The sequence below is a fragment of the Aotus nancymaae genome, unplaced genomic scaffold (genome assembly GCF_030222135.1).
Source record: "Aotus nancymaae isolate 86718 unplaced genomic scaffold, 86718_ANA_hifiasm-v0.15.2.pri h1tg000009l, whole genome shotgun sequence".
Classification (NCBI taxonomy): Eukaryota; Metazoa; Chordata; class Mammalia; order Primates; family Aotidae; genus Aotus; species Aotus nancymaae.
In genome coordinates, this window is record NW_026988420.1 from 11,330,910 (window position 1) to 11,351,474 (window position 20,565).

Here is a 20,565-nt window from a genome sequence, read left to right on the forward strand (position 1 = left end):
TTTCAGTGCTGACATAGTTCAGTTAAAACATGCTAAAGACAAATTAAGAGACATTTATATTTTAATTCTGGCATCCAAAGTTTGGACGCACTTTGATTTTTTTGTGTCATTAATTTATCTGTACTCTAATGCGCTGCACTTCTCGGGACTTATTGGATGATATTTTTTCATTACTAGTTTGGTAACTAGCAGAACACAATTAATTTAGCCCTTTAGGCAAAAGTTTGAATGAACTGTTCTGCCTATTGCCAAGCCATTAATTTCTAATCAGAATATTAAGCTGCTCTGTGGTTTTTCTCCAAGGTACCCATGTACTAGTCCATATGCTAATTGGATGTCTGCTGATGCCTGCCCTTGCAACTTGACTGGGGATACCTAGCTGACCTCCTTAGAGTCTGAGAAGTAGTCAGGGATGTAACTGAGTGGTTTATTGTGCTTACTAAATCTCCTTCTCACAAGAAAGACCATTTTTTCAGTACTCGCTTCCAATGTCAGACAAAAGGAGCCAAGTATCTATTCACATTTTCCTTTAGAAATAGCCATTTGTATTCTCTTTCTCCAGTTTCTCCAACTGGGCGCAACTCTCCGCTCAGTGTCAGGATTTCCAAAATTTGCAACACCTAATTTCTAAATGTTTTTTCTATTTATGGTTTTCTGGTTTGTAATTTTTAGGGAGAGACACTTATGAAATGGGGCTGGTGGGAAGGGGCGCCACAGAACTAAAATGTATGACAACTGAGTATAAAGCTCCTCAATGACAGTAGATAAATAAAGACACTTGTTATCCTGCTGCTATTTGTTTGTACGAAATTAAAACTAGTGTGTGGTGGGTTGGGTTCTCTCTTGAAAATTCATGTAGATCCCTGATTGAGTCGTAAGGACAAAGGGTGTTTTGCCTTTACCTGTGGGGAAAAAGTAGGGATGACATTTTACAGTTTTAGGAAAGTGAAAGTTGTTTTGGATTAGGTGAAAAATACTTTAACATGACTTTATTTCAGGAGACTTGATTTTTAAAAATTATGCTTCAGATTTCAAAATTAGTTCTCAATAAACAATTTGGTATATAGAATGTGCCCTTTTCTTTCTTCTTTAAAATGGTCAGAGTCTAGTTTCCTGGCTTTTCACTGCAACTTGTTCATTTTTGTGTTCATTCATTCATTCCATAAATATTGAATGAGCAATCTCTGCAAGGCCCTGGGGATAAAAAAGTCACCGTGACACATGGCCTGGTCCTCAAAAAGCTTACTCTCTATACCAGGAGTTGGCAAGCTTTTTTTGTTAAGGACCTCCAAGTAAACATTTTGTCTTCTTGGGCTATGCAGATTCTGTTGGAGCTAACCCAATTCTGCTTGTGTAGCATAAATGCAACCATAGATGATACATAAAAAATGGCTGTGGCTGTGTGCCAGGAAAACTTTATTTACCAAAACCAGCTGCAGGCCGTTTGCCAACTCTTGATCTAGTGGGTCCTTAGACAAGTACAGAGGAATTCAACTGATAAATACCTGTGGTAGAACGGGTACAGGATTCTGGAAAAGAGACCTGACCCTGATGGGGAATAGGTGACCACGAACACACCCTGGGATGGTGGTGTTTCCACTGAGACAGTAAATGTGCAGGAATAGCCAAGTGAAGTGGGGACGAGAGAGGGAATAGGCAGTAAATGTGCAGGAATAGCCAAGTGAAGTGGGGACGAGAGAGGGAATAGGGTTGAGGCATATGTGTGTGTAGAGAATGAAATGTCCTAGAGAGAGGAAGGACTAGAAGGTAGCATGGTTGCAAACTACATAATCCAGGGAGGAGCGAGAAGAAATCTCTGTAAAATGTTGAATGGTCTCCATTTCACACTGAAGAAACTGACGCAGGAACTTAAAGCTCTCATACATTAAAATAACGCACAGATAGTTTTAAGGCACCACAATGTGGTGCCAGGACGTTATATATAAGCAGCAGTCTGAACAAAATGAAATATGCTGGTGTGGATGATGCCATTTTAGGCTATTGGATGGCTTGCAAGTAAGTGTGTGTCTCTTTGGGAGCATAAGAAACCATAGAAGGGAGAGCCAGGCAGTGCCAGCTCATCCTGTTCCCACCAGGTGTTTTCTGCCAGCACAAGATGAGCTAAGTGGCAGAATCAACCCTGACACTGAGCTGAGGGTTTGCTGGTCCCACCTGACATTGAAATTGATGAGATTTGCCATCAAAAAACTCCAGGGGCCAAGGGACTTCTTCCTATATCATGACCACAGACCTAACATATTAACCCATTAAGTAAGGGATTCATGGGAAGAGGCATAGTGTTGTGGAAAGAGCCCTGGCTCTAAGACACATGTGGTTCAAAGCCCAGTTCCAGGACTTACCAGCTGTTTAATGTACAAAGTTACTTGAACTCTCTCTCTGTCTCAGTTTTCTCATCTGTGAAATGGAGATACTAATGTCTGTTTTGCAGGGTTATCATAAAGAAATCACCAATGCAAAGCTGTAGTGTTGGTGCCCGGCATGTAGAAGGTAGCCCAGAAGTTTTTCAAAGTTAGCATGTAGTCTTTATGGCTTGCCGTCTTTTCCAACCTCATTTGCTGTGGCTCAGAAGGATGGATGAGGGGATGTGGGTGAAGCTAATAGATTCTACCATTGGAGAAGTAACTTGAAGCATAGTTCTTCAAAGGGAGTCAGAAGCATTGTTTTTATGCAGGAGACTACTTCATGACTCCACTTGGTACTTTAAAAAGAAACACAACAGAAAAAGCCCATGGACAAACTAAGAGTCTGCTGTCACCTTCTCAAAAAAAAAATCTCTGGGATCCTATAAGAGTGCAACTTAAATTCAAGTCCATGTAAAGGTAGAGCTGTCTCTGCCGTTAAGTCCATTACGAACAAGGGGCCTGCTGGAAGGGCCACTTTATCTGCCTGATCCTTAGAGGACCCTTCTCTTCTGGATCATTCCTCATCTGGCTGTAAATCTACCATGATTCCTTCCTAATTCCAGCTTCTATGCACACTTCAAGGATCCCCTGCTCTGTGGGAGATGCAGTGTCCCCGACTGGTGTGATGGCAAATGACCCAACCCCTTTCTTGGGACGCCTCCTCTTTGGAAGCCTCCCCTTGGCCATCTGTCCAACCAGCACCTCAAGGTGTAATTCCTACCGGAATCTTCATTCCAGTCCTGTGATCAAATAGCCAGAACACCCATGCTTGTGTAAGGCTTCTGTTTTCCTGTGCAAGTCTTCTTACATCCCTCCAACCTCAGCAAAGTAATCCGAGGGCACCTCTGGGCTTCCTCAGGGGGTCTGAAAAGAGGCAGGAAGAATTCAAGGCATACTTTTTTATGTCTTCTGTTTACTCCTCATCACTAGCCATACAAGCAGGAGGGAGGATCTCAGACTCTGTACCTGACTTGGAGTGTGGAGACCGGGAAGGCGAGAAATGCTACTTGAAAAAACACAGGCCTGGGAAAGAGGGTGCCCTTCACCTAACTCAGTCTGTGAAGTGTCCAAATGTCCTGTTGGCAGGAGGCTAAGGCCTCAATACCTTCCTATCCCTATTTCTCTGGAGCCCCCAGCCTTTCCCTCTCATGCTCTTCAGCTTGGAACCCGGCAGGCCACTGGAGCCACTGCTCTTCAGGCAATGGGGTCAGTCCCTCATTGGAGGACACATGCCACTCTCCTTTCAGGACATAGGATAGGACCCCCTTGCTCCATATAAGCTGCATTGTTCACAGAGATAAGGCTCTATAGAAATACCAGTGCTAGAATTCAGGCACATTCTAGACCACACATAACTAAACAGCGAGGTTGAAAGCAAAATGTCTTGCTGCACTGCCTTGCGCAAATCCCTCATTTAAAAATTTCTATTCACATTCCTTGCTCAGTGTTCTATTGATTTCTTAGTGTTTTTCCTACTGAATTGTTTAGCTCCTGTATCATATAAAACCCTTTGTAATTTTTTTTTTTTTTTTTGAGATGAGTATCGCTCTGTTGCCCAGGCTGCAGTGCAGTGGCACGATCATAGCTCACTATAGCCTCAAATTCCTGGGCTCAAGTGATCTTCCCACCTCAGCCTCTCAAGTAGCTGGGACTACAGATGCACACCACCATGCCCAGCTAATTTTCTTTCATTTTTTTTTTTTTATTTGGAGAAATGGGGATCTCACTATGTTGACCAGGCCACGCACATTGTCCCCTTTGTAATTCAATGCAAATGCTTTTTTTTTTGCTTAGTGTTATTTATCTTCTCATTAATCAGATTTGTTTTTTTTTTTAACATATGGAAACTTTAAATATTTAGGCAATCAATTGTTTTGCTCTTTTCCTTTGTGACTTTTTAATAATCCTTTTATAGTTTAGAAAATCCTTCCCCATCCATTTATTGGAAAAAAGTATGTACCCTTCCATGCAGGGTACACCAAATAGCTTCCTGTTGAACAGTGACTCCATCACCTAGGGCTGGATGCAGATCCCGCTTAAATTCTCCTTAAAAATGCTATTCAGGCCAGGCGCGATGGCTCACGCCTGTAATCCCAGCACTTTGGGAGGCCGAGGCGGGTGGATCACGAGGTCAAGAGATTGAGACCATCCTGGTCAACATGGTGAAACCCCGTCTCTACTAATACAAAAAATTAGCTGGGCATGGTGGCGCATGCCTGTAATCCCAGCTACTCAGGAGGCTGAGGCAGGAGAATTGCCTGAACCCAGGAGGCGGAGGTTGCAGCGAACCGAGATCACGCCATTGCACTCCAGCCTGGGTAACAAGGGCGAAACTCCGTCTCAAAAAAAAAAACACACTATTCAACCTTAAAAAGAAGGAAATCCTGTCATTTGCATCATGGATGAACCTAGATGATATTATACTAAGTAAAATAAGCCAGACACTGAAGGATAAATACTGCCTGACCTCACTCATATGTGGAATCTAAAAAAGTTGAATTCACAAAAGCAGAGAGTAGAATGGTGGAGACCAGAGGTTGGGTGGGGAGGTAGGGGAGTAGGAAGATACTGGTCAAAGGATACAAAGTGGTGACTATAGTTAATTATAATGTATTTTATACTTGAAAATTGATAAAAGACTATATTTTAAGTGTTCTTACCACCAAAAAATAGTATCTGAGGTAACAGATATGATAATTAGCTTGACTGAGCCATTCCACAATGTATACTTTTATCAAAATATCATGTTGGACACCATAAGTAAATATATATTTACCTGTCAATTGAAGAAAAGAGAAAGTGAACACTGGGCTGTGGAAAACACACTGTCATCAAGTAGATAAGAGAATATTTACTGTGGAGTCTTTTCCCAGCCAAGGAGACACACCCTGGAAGAAGACTGATTCCCTTGAATGATATTAGACCAGGGTGAAATAACAAATGTGGAAAATTATTTCATTGTGTTATTCTGTAAACTGGTTTGTGGACCATGAAAGGTTCTACACACAAGAAGTGACTTTCTTAAATAGTATGTCCCGGACATTTCCCAAGAGCAAAAATGCAACATGAGAGAGTAGCTGGACATTTGTGTCTTTGACAGTTTTATGAAAGAGTCTTAACAGAGAGGCTACTGAGGGCCGTAGTTATAATTACCCATTGATAAAGACTGTTCATAAATCATAAAGAAAGGCTGCCAGTCTACCAACTTGCCTACGTTCCAGAGATCACAGGAAGTAAAATGAACTAAATGAAGGTCTATGGTCAGTATGATGATATTTGGTCAGTACAAATGAATATCTGAGTGCCTTTAAATGTGTGAGGGGCTATTTGCAATTTTGCTTTATAAGAATAGAAGCTATTATATTCTTGGTGTGTGCTCTCTGACCGATTCTCTGTAGCTCAGTTATTTAATGTAATACTTTCTTAAATATTTAGATCTGCAGACTTAATGATGATGAGGAGCCTTTTTGAAACAATCTGCATGTATGAAAAATCAGTATTTTCTCTGCAAACACACAAAAGGTCTTTGCAGTGGGTTGAAAGCAAAGGAAAGAGCCAGGCTGAGGTGATCAAACAGGCATACTACAGTGTGTTCAACTTAATTTTCATCAGTGATGTAGCAGGATTTTACGTGAGAGTATGATCATCTAAAAATTGATGTTTTATTCTTTTTCCTTTTAGGAAAAGCTATGTCTACCCCACCACATCCTTGAAGAGAAAGGCCTGGTCAAAGTGGGCATTACCATTCAAGCATTACTAGACATCACCGTAACAAAGGCTCTATTCACATGAAACTACCCCTTCTCCACTGGGGGCTCAGACTCTGCTCTCATTCAGGATCCTGAACTCTGCTCCAGGCACCTGTTCAACCCTCTCTCCCACCCACTGCCTGTCACTTCACTGACTCCAGTTACCTTGAAACGATTTTCAGTCTAAGGGAGGATTTTCTACCTTTCAGAGCCGACCTCCAACATTAAGACTTGACAGGTATTTATCTTGAAACCAGAGAGGGAGCTGGAGAAACAAAGCTGAGCAGCACATCAATGCCTTTTCCACCCTCCTTCATCCTTCCCACACTCACCGACTGCCATTACCAAAACGCCAAGCACAACCGTTTCGTAGCAAGACACGTTCATTGGATTAAAACCAAACTCATTTTAGTGGGCGGGGAGGGGGGTCACAATCAGGTTTTTCACCACCAAATTTTTCAAGAAGTTTCTTGAGACCATTGCCTTTTAAAAAAACTATTTTCAACATACAAAATATTTATATAAATATTATTTATTAGTGATTTGTTATTCATCCTTTGGATGCAAATTGTAAATTAGGAAACTATTTTATTACTGCTTTTTTGTGGTTAAACACTTTATTTTAATATTATAAATATTGAGTTATTTTCTATCCTCTTTGGTGTGCGGTAGGTTAGGTCTCAGTCATCACGTTTCTGGTGTATATGATTCCAAAAAAAAAAAAAAAAGCAAAACATAGGTGCTTTTGGGATACAACTTTTCTGGGGAGGCATCATTGACACTTTGGTTTGTGGAACGTTGGTCTTATTTATATTTCTGCATTCCATCCAGTTTCCTACATTCCAGCAGCCCTTCCGTCCCCTACTATAATGAACTGACGAAAATCAAGAGAGCACCCCAAAGTTCTTTGTAAATAGCTGTGATGGAAAAAAAAAAGACATATTAAACTTGAAGATAAAATGTGAACAATTATTTTTTGGATTCATACTTCTTTTGCTATGCACAAAACATTCACATTTTAACACAAAGAAATAATAAGTGTTAGCATCATGTGTCTTGAAGTATACTTTTGCACTGTAACTGGGGTTACATTAAAGAGAGCCTAGCACCAAAGGTAGAGAATGAGGAAGTGGCATAGGAAAGTGAAGATGATAAAAAGTGGATGTTGAACCAAAAAGGGTTTGAAGGGAAGCTTCGACTGAATATCAGAAATGACGTAAGCCACATAGGACCTGAATCAGGAAACCAGCATTTCTTAACAACTGCCAGTTTTAAAAGAGGAAATGATTCTGAGATGTGCTCATTTTATTTTAATTTAATTGGTGGTTTTCCAAGTAGTCTGTAAAATCCTGCAGGATTCACGGTCTCTGGTGTGAAACCTCAGAAGTGAGTCATTGTGAGCCTGTGGGCAGCTACGGGCACCATCCAGGCAGGCTAAGGGGAGGGTGCAGTAAGTGGAGTTTGTGAGGCTGAGCGGCCAAGGAGGGAGCAAGTGCAAAAAGATGGGGCTAGAGGAGAACCAGCCAAGGAATGGAACCGTGCTGGAGTCAGAGATTCACAGAGGGCTTCACGGAACACGGCAGCCTTCTGCAGGCACTTCCATGCATGTGCACCCGTGCTGCAGTCGCAGATGTCCCAGTAATTAACCTTTCTAAGTCTTGTGAATGCTGACTGCACTTTTACCTCCTTGAAAAGCCATTAGAAAGTTTTTAGAGCAGCAGCCGCCACAGTTTGTAAAACAAATGTAGAAGGGGAAACAAAAGAAAAGACACCAGGAGGAGGATTGAGCGTGCATTCAGCACAGACCAACATCAACCAAGGCAATGGCTGCCCTCCGCTCTTGGAAAGATGGGGGGTTTCTGAAAATGGAAATTTGGATTGGCAGCTAGCAGTTATTTCCTATCAGATGTACTGTGCACTTTAACCTAACTTAAAATATATTTTAATATTTTCCTGTACTGCACAAATATCTGTTTTGTCAAATAGCGTAATGATGTAAAGAAGAAAGACATTTTGGACAAAGTGTATACAATTTAAGCAACATTCAAAGGTTGACTATATAAGTAGGAATTTAGCCTGCTGCGCCTTCACAGGCATTCAGAATGCGGGGTCCTGAAATATTTTTTTACATGTATATATGGAAGCATGAAGCTCTGTAATCATTGTTGAGGTTTTTTTCAAAATTAAAGTATTTCTTTTGATATTAATTTTTATTATTGAAGTTGGCTGTGTAATGTAAATGGCTTCAGTCTTTTGTAAAATTGCTTTTTTTTTTCCTTTTAAATGCAGTCCTTTTATGCTAAGATGTCTTCAAGATCCTTGTACACTGTTTATATGTGCAATAAAATGCATGGCCAGCTGACAGTACAATAAGTGGACAGAATGTATATAGTGCAAATATCCTTCATTTTATTATTTTACAGCCATTAAAACTTTGGATGTACAAACCACCTTGTGATTGACTTAAGCAAAAAGGTTGACTCTGATCTCACACACACACACACACACACACATCATAAGGTGTCATTGCTAAAACAGATTGTAGCAACCATGTAATGTGTATATATGTATATGTGCACATGATATATGTATATTATATGTATGTGTGTGTATAAAATTTGGAGAAAGAACATATAGTAATACATCACATAGCAGGGATATATCTGAGAAATGTATCATTAGGTGATTTCATCATTGTGCAAACATCATAGAGTGTACTTACACACTTAGTAGTATAGCCTACTATACACCTAGGCTATGTGACCTATTGCTCCAGGACACAAAGCTGCACAGCACAATACTGTACTAAATAATGTAGGCTGTTGTCACACAATGGTAAGTATTTGTGTATCTAAACATAGTTAAGCATAGGAAAGGTACAGTAAAAATACAGTATATGATCTTAGGAAACCACTGTAGTATATTTAGTTCATCATTGACCGATATGTTGGTATGTGATACATGACTGTATATTCATGTATAGCTATCAGAAGAATGACTATCCATTTATCTGTCGATACACGCACACACACCCCTCAGGATATTCTTATTTTTCTCCCAGACTAAAACTTGTAGCATAACATAACAGGAAAAGCAAATTTGCTATGGCAGGTTTGGGGTTCAGGGGGAGGCATGGATTCAGGACCCCCACCAGTTTTTTGGGCATCTTTGAGAACACTTAAGGTTCCTTGGCCCATATTGTGAAAACCACAGGTTCTGGGCCTCCCTCCTCAGCTGTGATATCTGACACCCAGAGAATGAAGTGGTTGCCTCGATGACACAACTAGATCTGGGCCAGTCTTGTTTTTCCCAGATGACTAGCCTCCCTCTGGTAGAGGGCAGCTGCTTTGAGAAAGTCACGTGAAAATAGTAACAGATCATTTCCACCTTCTCACCCCACCCCACATAAAATACACACAGACCTAATACCGCTAGCCCGAGCAGGGCTGCAGGGAGCAGTGTCAGGGCCTTTGCATTTAAGATCCTCATTTACTGAGTCAAGTCACTCTATGCACAGCCCATGGTGTTTTCTTGTGAGGTGCTGCAACTGTGCAGAATCCCAAAGTCTTAGTCATCTCTGCGAATTACAGAACTCCAGCTCTTCACAGACACCGTCCATCTTAAACTTGCTGGAGCAACTGGAAATGTGTAATTTATTGAGTAGCTACTAGGGTCCAGTGTTACATCTCAATTGTGTGCCCCATTAGAACAAGCCTGCTTGTCTGTTTTGTTCTTTGCTGACTCCAGTGCCTACAACAGTGCATAGTGTCTACTGAAGAGGTGAATTTGCTTTACTTACATTAGCTCAGAAATTTACGTAGCCCTGTAAGGAAGAGATTTGTAGTGGACACCAAGGGACTGTCCACCTCACACCACATACTCTTAAGGCATAGGAACTACACCTACCTCATATACCACAAGGGTTTGTGACCCTTACATAGCGCTGGCCACCTGGCTATTGCTCATCCGTTCGGGAGCTTCACTTTCCTCACAATTGACTTACAAGTCTCTTCCTTGGGATTGTAATTCTTTTCCTGGTGACTGAAGGCAGAAGACATAAAACCTAGAAAAGACCTAGGGATAAACTGGCCCACGGAAAGACAAAGGGACAAGAGACAGCGAACAAAACCCTGATGTTTGCGTTCCTGGGTCCAGTAGGAAAGGAAACCCGTATCTCTGAAGCCCGCATAGGTGAATCTTCCACGAGTACTTCCAAGAGGCTACAACTTTTGCATAAAATCAATTTCAGCTGGGCTTCTATCGTCTCTAATTCAGAATGCAAGCGAATGAGGAGAAGCCGAGACTCAGTTGTTCAGGTAAGTTGTTGAAGGTCACAGCAGGTAAGAAAGAGCAGGTCGGATGGTGTACCCTCACCATACAGAAGGGCTTCCTAGCAGAGTTGACTCAATTGAAGTTTAAAAAAAATTCCTGGGCAATTATTAGAATGTTTCAACATAGAAAAGCAAGCATATTCACATGCTAAAACCTGATCAGCTGAGTCTACCTGGGCTAGTTTGAACCTAAGACACAGCGAGGCCAAACCACAAAGAGCAGGAAAAAAGGGATTTACTGAGGAAGGCTCTAGTTTCATTGTCATTTCTCTCCTTGAATTTAATTAAATATTACTATGTTGTTGTTGGTTTATTCTGGAGTTTTTCTCTCTGTTTGAAAGTGATATGTGTTTAACATAGAAACTTTGGCAGGTATAAAAGAAGTTGGGGAAAATTATCCAGCATTCCACCTTATAGAGAACGATTAAACTTTTGAGATAATTTCTTTGAGACATTCTTATACTTTGTACATACTGCAACTTTACATACCGACTTTTTCCTTAATATTCGATTATATGCATTCCCTGCACCCCCCAACCCCCCACCGGGGAGTATTGTTTAGGGAAAGGTGGAGTTCCCTGGACAGGCACTGACAGAATATTTTAGAGGCTTCCTCTACAAGTATACAGACCTCAAGTAACGACATGAGCCCTGAGGTCCTTGAGGGGCACTGGGAGCCAGCAGCGGGGTGAGGAAGTACTGCAGGAAAGAGAAGGTGGCCAATAGGGGGTGTGTTCCTAAAGCAGCTCCACAGGGATTGACTGAAGCCCCGTCCTGCAGAAAGCTCTGGGAAATGGCACAGAACGTCTCATACTGCAGAGGTAACCCAGCCGAGCTCAGAAGAACTGAAGTATTTATATATACACACACACACATACACACACACACAGAGAGAGAGCGAGCGAGCGAGCGAGCGAGAACCTCCCTCAACAACACGCCTAGAAATACGTAATAAAATAAACACATACTTATTGTAATGCTTTGGTTATCATAAGAAAATTAGGGAACGCCCTACAGTCTCTAAAGAGGGAGCTGAAACTGCAGATAAAGACAATTCTAAAAGCAAGGACAGATTGCTTACAGGGCTGGGGTGGGAGGGAAGCCAAATAGATTTGCACCAGACCTCTCAGCAGTACAATCAGAAGCCAATCAATGATAATCTGTTTAAAGTGCTGAGAGAAGCCAGAGCGGTGGCTCACACCTGTAATCTCAACACTTTGGGAGGCCAAGGCGGGTGGATCACTTGAGGTCAAGAGTTTCAGATCAGCCTGGCCAACACGGTAAAACCCCATCTCTACTAAAAATAGAGCAGGAAAAAAGGGATTTACTGAGGAAGCCTCTAGTTTCAGTATGGTGGCGTGCACCTGCAATCCCAGCTACTGGGGAGGCTGAGGAAAGAGAATCTCTTGAACCCGGAAGGTGGAGGTTGCAGTGAGCCGACATCACGCCATTGCACTCCAGCCTGGGTGATACAGCCAGACTCAGTCTCAAAATAAAAATAAAAAAGTACTGAGAGAAAATAGCTTAATATTTTGAGACAAATGAAAACTTAATTCACTATTAACACACTTTCACTGAATGATGTATTTCAGGGAGAAGGAAGATCTAACCCCCACTCCAAAAAAAAATGGCCAAAAGATAAACATGTAACTATGTGTGCATTTCCAAACAAACATTGGCTGTATGTTAATGATAGTAATGGCTAAATTTAGGGTAGGGGTTGCTAAAAAGCAAAACGAAACAAAAATACAAAATGCTGGCCAGTAGTACATATAAGATGAAAAGACCTGACTCAGGTTAAAATATTTCAGTTTCTTGGAGGTGGGTGGATATATCAATGCATTTTCAATCATGTTTAATGTAGATGTTAAAACTTTAATGGAAAGACAAGAAAGTCTATCACTTTCAGATTAGTAAAGAGAAAAATAAGAAGTTAGAAAGTCCCTTCCAAAAGTAAGGAAGGAGGTACTGGGGAGAAGAAGCAGAAGAAACAGAATAAAGAGAGGGACCCAAATAACAGAGTAGAAATAAACTCAAATATATCAGCAAGCACGATCAATAGCAAAAAACTAGATAGCTGAAAGGCAGGTTGGATTTCCGAGAAATCCAACTATGTGCTATTTACAGGCACACCTAGATATAAGGGCATAGACTGAAGTAAAAAGATAGAAAGTGATGCCACACACTAATTTCTTTTTATATACCCTCAATACGAATAAGAAAGCCCAGCAAAGCACTTGAGGAGGGCTGTCTAAATAATAGGAAATCTGTGTCAGTACAAACCGAGGGCTAAGACAGTTGTGTCCTACCTACGGATCTTTCTTTTCAGAAGTACGTGTCTTTATGGGCAGAGGACGCTGTCAGGCAGGTCTGGAGCTGAGGATTGCTGCATGAAACACAGTGTCGTCGGAAATGCAGGACAGACGTCTTCAGGATGAAGGTAAAGTGACATTTTCTGACAAGGTCAGAGAGGTGATGAGACCAAAGGCATGGCAGGCCTTTGACCATCTGACCATCATTCTCTGTGCTTTTTGAATGCTGGATGCAAAGATAGATTGGTTTGGCAACACCCATGATAAAAAGTCACTGAGCATTTATACAAGGCAGTGAGGAAGATATTGGTACTTGTGAGTCATAAAATGGGGCAAGGTGGGGATGAGACTGGGGAGGAAAAGCAGGTAGGCCACCGCCTTCCAGTGTGACTAGCACTGCCAAAGTAAATCATATGGAGTAATTGGCCAATAAACTCTCCTCTAACAACTTGCTATGGTTGAGATATGGTTTGTTTGGCTCTAAATTTCATGCTGAAATGTCATCCCTGTGTTGGAGGTGGAGCATAGTGGGAGGAGTTTGGATCATGGGCGTGGCTTGGTGCCATTCTTCCAGGAGTGAGTGCTCACTCTTAGTTCCTGTCACAGCTGGTTGTTAAAAAGAGGCTGGCACCTTCCCCCTCTCTCTTGCTTTCACTCTCCGCATGTGATCTCTGCACACTGGCTCCCCCTCACCTTCCACCCTAAATGGAAGCAGCTGGAAGCCCTCACCAGCAGCAGATGCTGACGTCATGCTTCATGTAGAAGCTTGAGCCAAATAAACCTCTCTTTGTAAGTCACCCAGTCTCAGGTATTCCTTTATAACAATGTGAACCAACTAAGATAGACACAACTATCGCTTTTCTCAGAGAAATTAAAAAAAAAAAAAGGCCAGGCAGTTTCTCACACTTACAATCCCAGCACTTTGGGATACTGAAGGTGGTGGATCACTTGAGCCTAGGAGTTTGAGACCAGCATGAGCAACATGGCAAAACCCCTCCTCTACAGAAAAAAAAAATTAGCAGGGGCATGGTGGCACATGTCTGTAGTCCCAGCTACCTGGGAGGCTGAAGTGGGAGGATCACGTGTGACCAGTAGGTGGAGGCTGCAGTGAGCTGAGATTGTGACACTCCACTCCATCCTGGGCGCAGAGCAAGATTCTGTCTCAAAAAAAAAAAAATTGCTGTCCTCTAAGTTGATTTCCACATAGATATCTGCTATAGTCACAAAAGCCAGAGGAAGGGAAAGAGAAGACATGTCTACTGCCTTGAAACACTGCACACAGGCTCTAGTTAGACTGAATGTGTAGGTGGTGAGGTAAGAGGACTCCTTGCCACATACTTTATTGCTTCACTGGGCACAACTCCACCTGAATATTGACTCTGTGCCACTTGGCTTCTTTTCCTGCTTCCTGCTTCAGCTCTTCCAAAGTGTTGTCTCATTCAATCTGTCCCCAGCTTGCCTCTTGATTTATAAAGAAAATGGGGGCCTCAGAAGTGAAGTGTCAACTTACTTCCTGTCTTAGAGGAGTAGATGGCCCTTCTCCCTCCCAAGGTTAGACGCCCACTCCACAGCCTTGGGAGATTTTATGTTATTTGTTCTCTCTCTCTCTTTTTCTCTTGATCTCCTCCTCCACCCTCTCCTCTCTGCGTATAGCTTAATTATTCAGCCACAAATTCAAACATTACCAGGCTATAAGAAAAATACTTTTCTTGACTTCATCTTTTCCCTCAAAATACTGTCTAGTTTCTCCTCTCCTTATTAAGTTCTTCAAAGAATATTCTATAAACAATGCTGGCATGTAGATTTAATAAGAATGGAGGTCTTGGTTTCGTTTACTACCATATCTTCAAGGCCTAGAACATGGCCTGATATATAATAGGTACTTGATGAATATTTCTTAAATAAATGAATGAACAAATGCCTTGGTTCTTCTTCTATCCATACTACTTCATTGAAAATGCTTTTCCAGTTCTGTAAAGAAGGTCATTGGTAGCTTGATGGGGATAACGTTGAATCTGTAAATTACAGCAGGGGGTGGGGAGTTGGGGAGAGATAGCATGGGGAGAAATGCCAGATATAGGTGATGGGGAGGAAGGCAGCAAATCACACTGCCATGTGTGTACCTATGAAACAATCTCGCATGTTCTTCACATGTACCCCAAAACCTAAAATGCAATTAAAAAAAAAGAAAATGCTTTTTAGTCATGGGTCCAATCTCAGTTGCCAGATCCAATGGCCTCTTTTGAGTTCTTGTTCTATTTGACCTTCCTGTAGCATATGAGATCATTGAAAACTTGCTTCTTGAAAGCCAGTTCTTTCTTGGTGCATTTTTTCTCTCTTAATGTTTTTATTTTTCCATCTTCTTCATAAGCTTCTTTCTCTGTGCCCAACCCCTGTCTTCCTAAAAGAGAAATGCTTGCCACTCTTCCATCCAGGCTGAAGATCTCTAGCGGTGTCCACCAGCCTAGGTAACTTGTAAATCTGTATATCTTCACAATGCTGGGTCCTGCTTCTCTGGGATACAGAATGCTGTCATTCTGGGTATCTTCACTTGGATATCCTATAGGTCCTTCAAATACGTTTGCAATTGACCTCCCTAGGTACCTCCCCAAACTACTTCTTTATATACATTTCCTGGTTCAATGATTTCACCATCTTCCCAGCCTCCCAAACTGGACACTGTAGCATGATCACTGATGTGTTCCTGTCCTTTTCAGTCTGTCACTAAGCCCCGCAGATCCTCCCTCAGAAACATCTCTCAGCCCCAGCTTCTCCTCTTTCTCCCTGCTCCCTTAGTGCCTGCCCTCATCGGCTCACCCCAGCTAAGTAGTCAATGGCCCATCCGTCACCTTGTCTCCCTCCTCTTCTTTCTCCTTTCTCTGCTGCTACAATAATATTTGGGAAAAGCGAGTCTTATCATGTCTCTTCTCTACTGGAAGCATATCACACAATTGATTTCAGTGCCATGCTTGCCCTTCCCAGACTGTTACTGTCCTACTGCTAACACCCTGTGGTGCAGCCACTCCAGTGTCCTCTCGCTGGGTGCTGTCATGTCTGTTCCCTGTGCTACACCTGCTGCTTGGAATACCCACTCACCTCTTCTTGGCTTTGTGAAGTCCTACCTAGCCTTCAAGACTTATGGCCAATGTCTCCTTTTTGGAGAGTTTCTTTCCCATCCCCTCCAGTCTATTTCTTCCACCCTGGCACCCCTGAGAAAATAATCTGTTTATCTGTGTTTTAATGTTCATTTCTCAATAAACCTCTTTTACCAAGCTCATATTAGACAAATAATAATTTCAATGGGGAAAGAGCATGAAAAGACCCACAATAGTTCACTTTTCTTATAGGAATCTAAATAAGGGAAGTCACAGATGTAAGTGATGAAGAAAACGGCAATATCCGATGCTTATCGAGTGATGTGATGGTTGATTTTAGGTGTCAGCTTGACTCGATTGAGGGAGGCCCAGATAACTTGTAAAGCATGATTTCTGGGTGTGTCTGTGAGGGTGTTTCCAGGAGGAGACTGGCATTTGGGTTAGTGAAGTAAATAAAGAAAATCTGCCCTCACCAGTGGGGACGGGCATCACCCAATCGGCCGAGGCCTCAGACAGAACAGAACGGCAGAGGGAAGGTGACTTCTCTGTTTCTCCTGAAGCTGGGGTGCCTGCTTGTCCTATTCTCCAGAACTCCAGCTTCTCCAGGCCTCTGCTAGAACTAGGAGAGAAGGACCCCCACCATAACGTCCTTTTACACACATAAGTAAAAGAGAGAGAATGACAATAGAACCTACATTACAATTGGACCCCAAGACTTGCTCCTGCAGTTCCCCAGGTTCCCAGTCTCCGGCCTCAGGCTGAGAGTGACACCATCGGCTCCCCTGCTTCTCAGGCCTGCAGACTTGGCCTGAGCCACACTACCAGCTCCTCTGGTTCATCAGCTCCTCTGGTTCTCCAGCTCACAGGTGGCATGTGTGGACCTCCTCAGCCTCCATAATCACACAAGCCATTTTCTCCAACAAATCCTGTCATCCATCTCTCTCTCTCTCTCTCCTCCCCCCTCTCTCTCTCTCTCTCTCTATATATATATCCTATTGATCTTGTTTCTATATATATATCCTTTTGATCTTGTTTCTCTAGAGAACGCTGACAAATACAAGTGCCTACTACCTAACTGACACATTTCAGGAGGTGTGCAAGTAGTAATGCCTGTAAATCTCACAACAACCCTGTGAGACAGCATCTACTCTCATCCCCATCTTACAGGGAGGTCAGTTGTGCAAGGTCCCATGAATACTAAGTGGCATAGTTGGGATTCAACTCCTGCCGTTTGTCTGGAACCCACACATTTTTTAAAATTATACTTTAAGTTCTGGGATGCATGTGCAGAACGTGCAGGTTTGTTACATAGGTATACATGTGCCATGGTGGTTTGCTGCACCCATCAATGCATCATCTACATTGGGTATTTCTCCTAATACTATCCCTCCCTCAGTCCCCGACCCACAATAGGCCCCGGTATGTGATTTTCCCCTCCCTGTGTCCATGTGTCCTCATTGTTCAATTCCCACCTATGAGTGAGAACATGTGGTGTTTGGTTTCCTGTTCCTGTGTCAGTTTGCTGAGAATGATGGTTTCCAGCTTCATCCATGTCCCTGCAAAGGACATGAAATCATCCTTTTTTATGGCTGCATAGTATTCCATGGTGTAAATGTGCCACATTTTCTTTATCCAGTCTATCACTGATGGGCATTTGGGTTGGGAACCCACACTTTTAACCATTATGCTATAACCTCTTTATCTATTTACCAAGTCACTGGCCAAACATCTAATAATCATAAAAAGATAAGTAAATAGCTAGAGGCTTTATCTGGGTTATTTTATTTGATCCTCTATGACTCTAGGATGTAGGTCCTATTGTCACGATCTCTCTTTTACTTATGTGTGTAAAAGGATGTTATGGTGGGGTCCTATCCCAGTTCTAGCAGAGGTGCCAAAATAATGGGCACTCTGTTTCACCACCTTCCAAAACAAGGTGTTAGGTCATCGCAAAGAGGATGTAAATCCCACTTCCGTCCCACAGGCTCTCTGAAGAATACAGGAAGAGGTGAGGAGGCCAAAAGCTTTTAGTGAAAGATGTTGGAATGCTGTGCATTTGCCCTCCTTCCCCTCCCCTCGGAATAGGAAGGGCAGAAGAGGAGAGGTGGGCAAATGCACAGCCGTGGGGTGGCAGGACAAAGAGACCAGACGGGAGGACACAGGTTTCTCCAGATGTTTCTCCTTGCAAGAGGGAGCTGCTGCCTAAGGCTGCCATGAACTGTGCTGGATAGCACTTCTTTTTTTCTTGAGATGGAGTCTTGCTCTGTCACTAAGGTGGGAATGCAGTGGTATAGTCTCTGCTCACTACAACCTCTGCCTCCTGGATTCAAGTGATTCTCCTGTCTCAGCTTCCTGAGTAGCTGGGATTACAGGCACATGCCATGACGACTGGCTAATTTTTATATTTTTAGTAGAGATGGGATCTTTTTTTTTTTTTTTTTTTTTTTGAGACGGAGTCTCGCTCTTGTTACCCAGGCTGGAGTGCAATGGCGCGATCTCGGCTCACCGCAACCTCCGCCTCCTGGGTTCAGGCAATTCTCCTGCCTCAGCCTCCTGAGTAGCTGGGATTACAGGCACGCGCCACCGTGCCCAGCTAATTTTTTTGTATTAGTAGAGACGGGGTTTCACAATGTTGACCAGGATGGTCTCGATCTCTTGACCTCGTGATCCACCCGCCTCGGCCTCCCAAAGTGCTGGGATTACAGGCTTGAGCCACCGCGCCCGGCCGAGATGGGATCTTACCATGTTAGCCAGGATTGTCTAGAACTCCTGACTTCAAGTGATCTGTCTGCCTTGGCCTCCCAAAGTGCTGGGATTACAGGCATGAGCCACTGTACCTGGCCTGGAGAACACTTCCTGAAGGGTGGATGGAAACAACTGTGACTGTAGCAGAAAGGCCGAGGAAGGATTCAAATGGTGACAAAGCCCTTAGCTTGGACTTTTTGCCATGATCCAGGTCAGAATAACTAAATAAGGCTGGAATATTTGCAGAATTGTTTTAGAATTCATGCTTGAAAATCAATCATTCTAACATGTGGGATATAGCCTCTCTGCATTACATAGCATGATATGGGCTGGAATATTATATTTTTATTTTTGAGACAGGGTCCTTTTCTGTTGCCCAGGCTGGAGTGCAGTTGTGCGGTCATGGCTCACTGTAGTGTTGACCTCCTGGGCTTTAGCAATCTTCCCACCTCAGCGTCCTAGGTAGCTGGGACTGTAGGCACACAGCATCATACCCAGTTTTTTTTTTTTTTTTTTTTTTTTTTCTATTTTTTGTAGAGACAGTGTCTCACTGTTACCCAGACTGGTCTCAAACTCCTGTTTAAGACCCTCCTGCCTTAGCCTCCTGAAGTGCTGGGATTGCGGCTGTGAGCCGCCAAGCCTGGCTTATTTACATTTAAAGCAGGAATGTTCTGTAGTCTGTCAGGCCTTATACAAATATAATTAAGAAAATGAGTTATTTGCTATTCATCCTAGAAAACTTTTCAAGAGTGCATGGTGTATTTATTGTGCTTCTCCTAATAGAAACACTGGGTGGCAGTGTTTTTACTCAAATGTTTTCAGAAGAGCCCCAAAAGGAAAAAGCTTTCCTCTTTCAGGAATATTAATCCCATTGAACTAGTAATGACCAATAAGGCAACCTGCTTTCAATCAACCACCTGAACAGCCTGGGATCAATATTACAATTCTAAATGCAGGGTTTAAACGTACACACACACACACACACACACACACAAACACACACACACATACACACACACCTACCTCTCTCTCTCTCAAACACACACTCCAAAACCAGAATGCCAGAAATAATATCTAGAATAAATTGGAAAAAAAAAAAAAAAGTCTCTTGCCTCACCCACTTCCCAGCCCCATGCCTCATCTTTAGAGGTATTTGAATTTTTGCAATAAGCCCATTAAGATGAAAATGTTACTTTATTTGGCTAATTGAGTGTACCATTATCATCCAAAAGAGACAGTGTGAGGACTCCATTTTCTTTATGCCCTATCACCAGAAAGTGAAGCTCATTAAATGTGGTTAGAGACGGAGGCTGCCGTCCGTGGATTGGAGTCCCAGAGTTGGGCCAAATAGAACAAGGGCATCGATTCCTTTAAAAAAAAAAAAAAAAAAAAAAAAAAAAAAAGACCAAAAGGCATTTTCTCTTGAACTAGCTGGGCTATAAAAGGATGAGAACTTTACAAACTAGGTTCTCTCCTCGAGGAAAATATTTTATTTCTGTAGCCAGCCATTCTTGGTACTGGCAGAGTAGAAACTTACAGCACAATAGCTATTCTCTGTGTTGGTGCTTACAAAGTTGTCTCCTCTCGCTCAAAAAGTTGTGTTTAAAAAGTAAAGGAAATTTGGGAGGCTCATTTGCCACACACACCCGTAATATATGACTTTTAATTTATAATTGTATACATCAGCATACCAATATGCTATGTATATTATAAGGCATGCACAAAAATAGAAATTTTAGCAGGAAAGGATGAAATAAAAATAAATATAGGCAGAAGCTCTAATCTGGTCTATTGCATGGTCTTATGCACCCTCGAAGGAAGTCACGGCTCACTCTGACGTTCAGTGGTCCTAAGGCATCTATCTAGTCACTAATATCTGGAGAAGATGACAGAGATTTCATCTGGGCATC

General features: G+C 42.4%; 1 protein-coding gene across 2 annotated transcripts in view; it reads left to right on the forward strand.

Moving 5' to 3' along the window:
• Positions 1–8,620, forward strand: part of LRCH1 (leucine rich repeats and calponin homology domain containing 1) — a 212,739-nt gene extending 204,119 nt beyond the window's left edge. For both annotated transcript variants that reach the window (XM_012465166.2, XM_012465164.2), the window contains one exon: positions 6,105–8,620. In XM_012465166.2, the coding sequence (XP_012320589.2) occupies positions 6,105–6,215 (111 nt within the window). In that variant the 3' untranslated portion in view covers positions 6,216–8,620. The remainder of the gene's footprint in view (positions 1–6,104) is intronic.
• Positions 8,621–20,565: the final 11,945 nt, after the last annotated feature.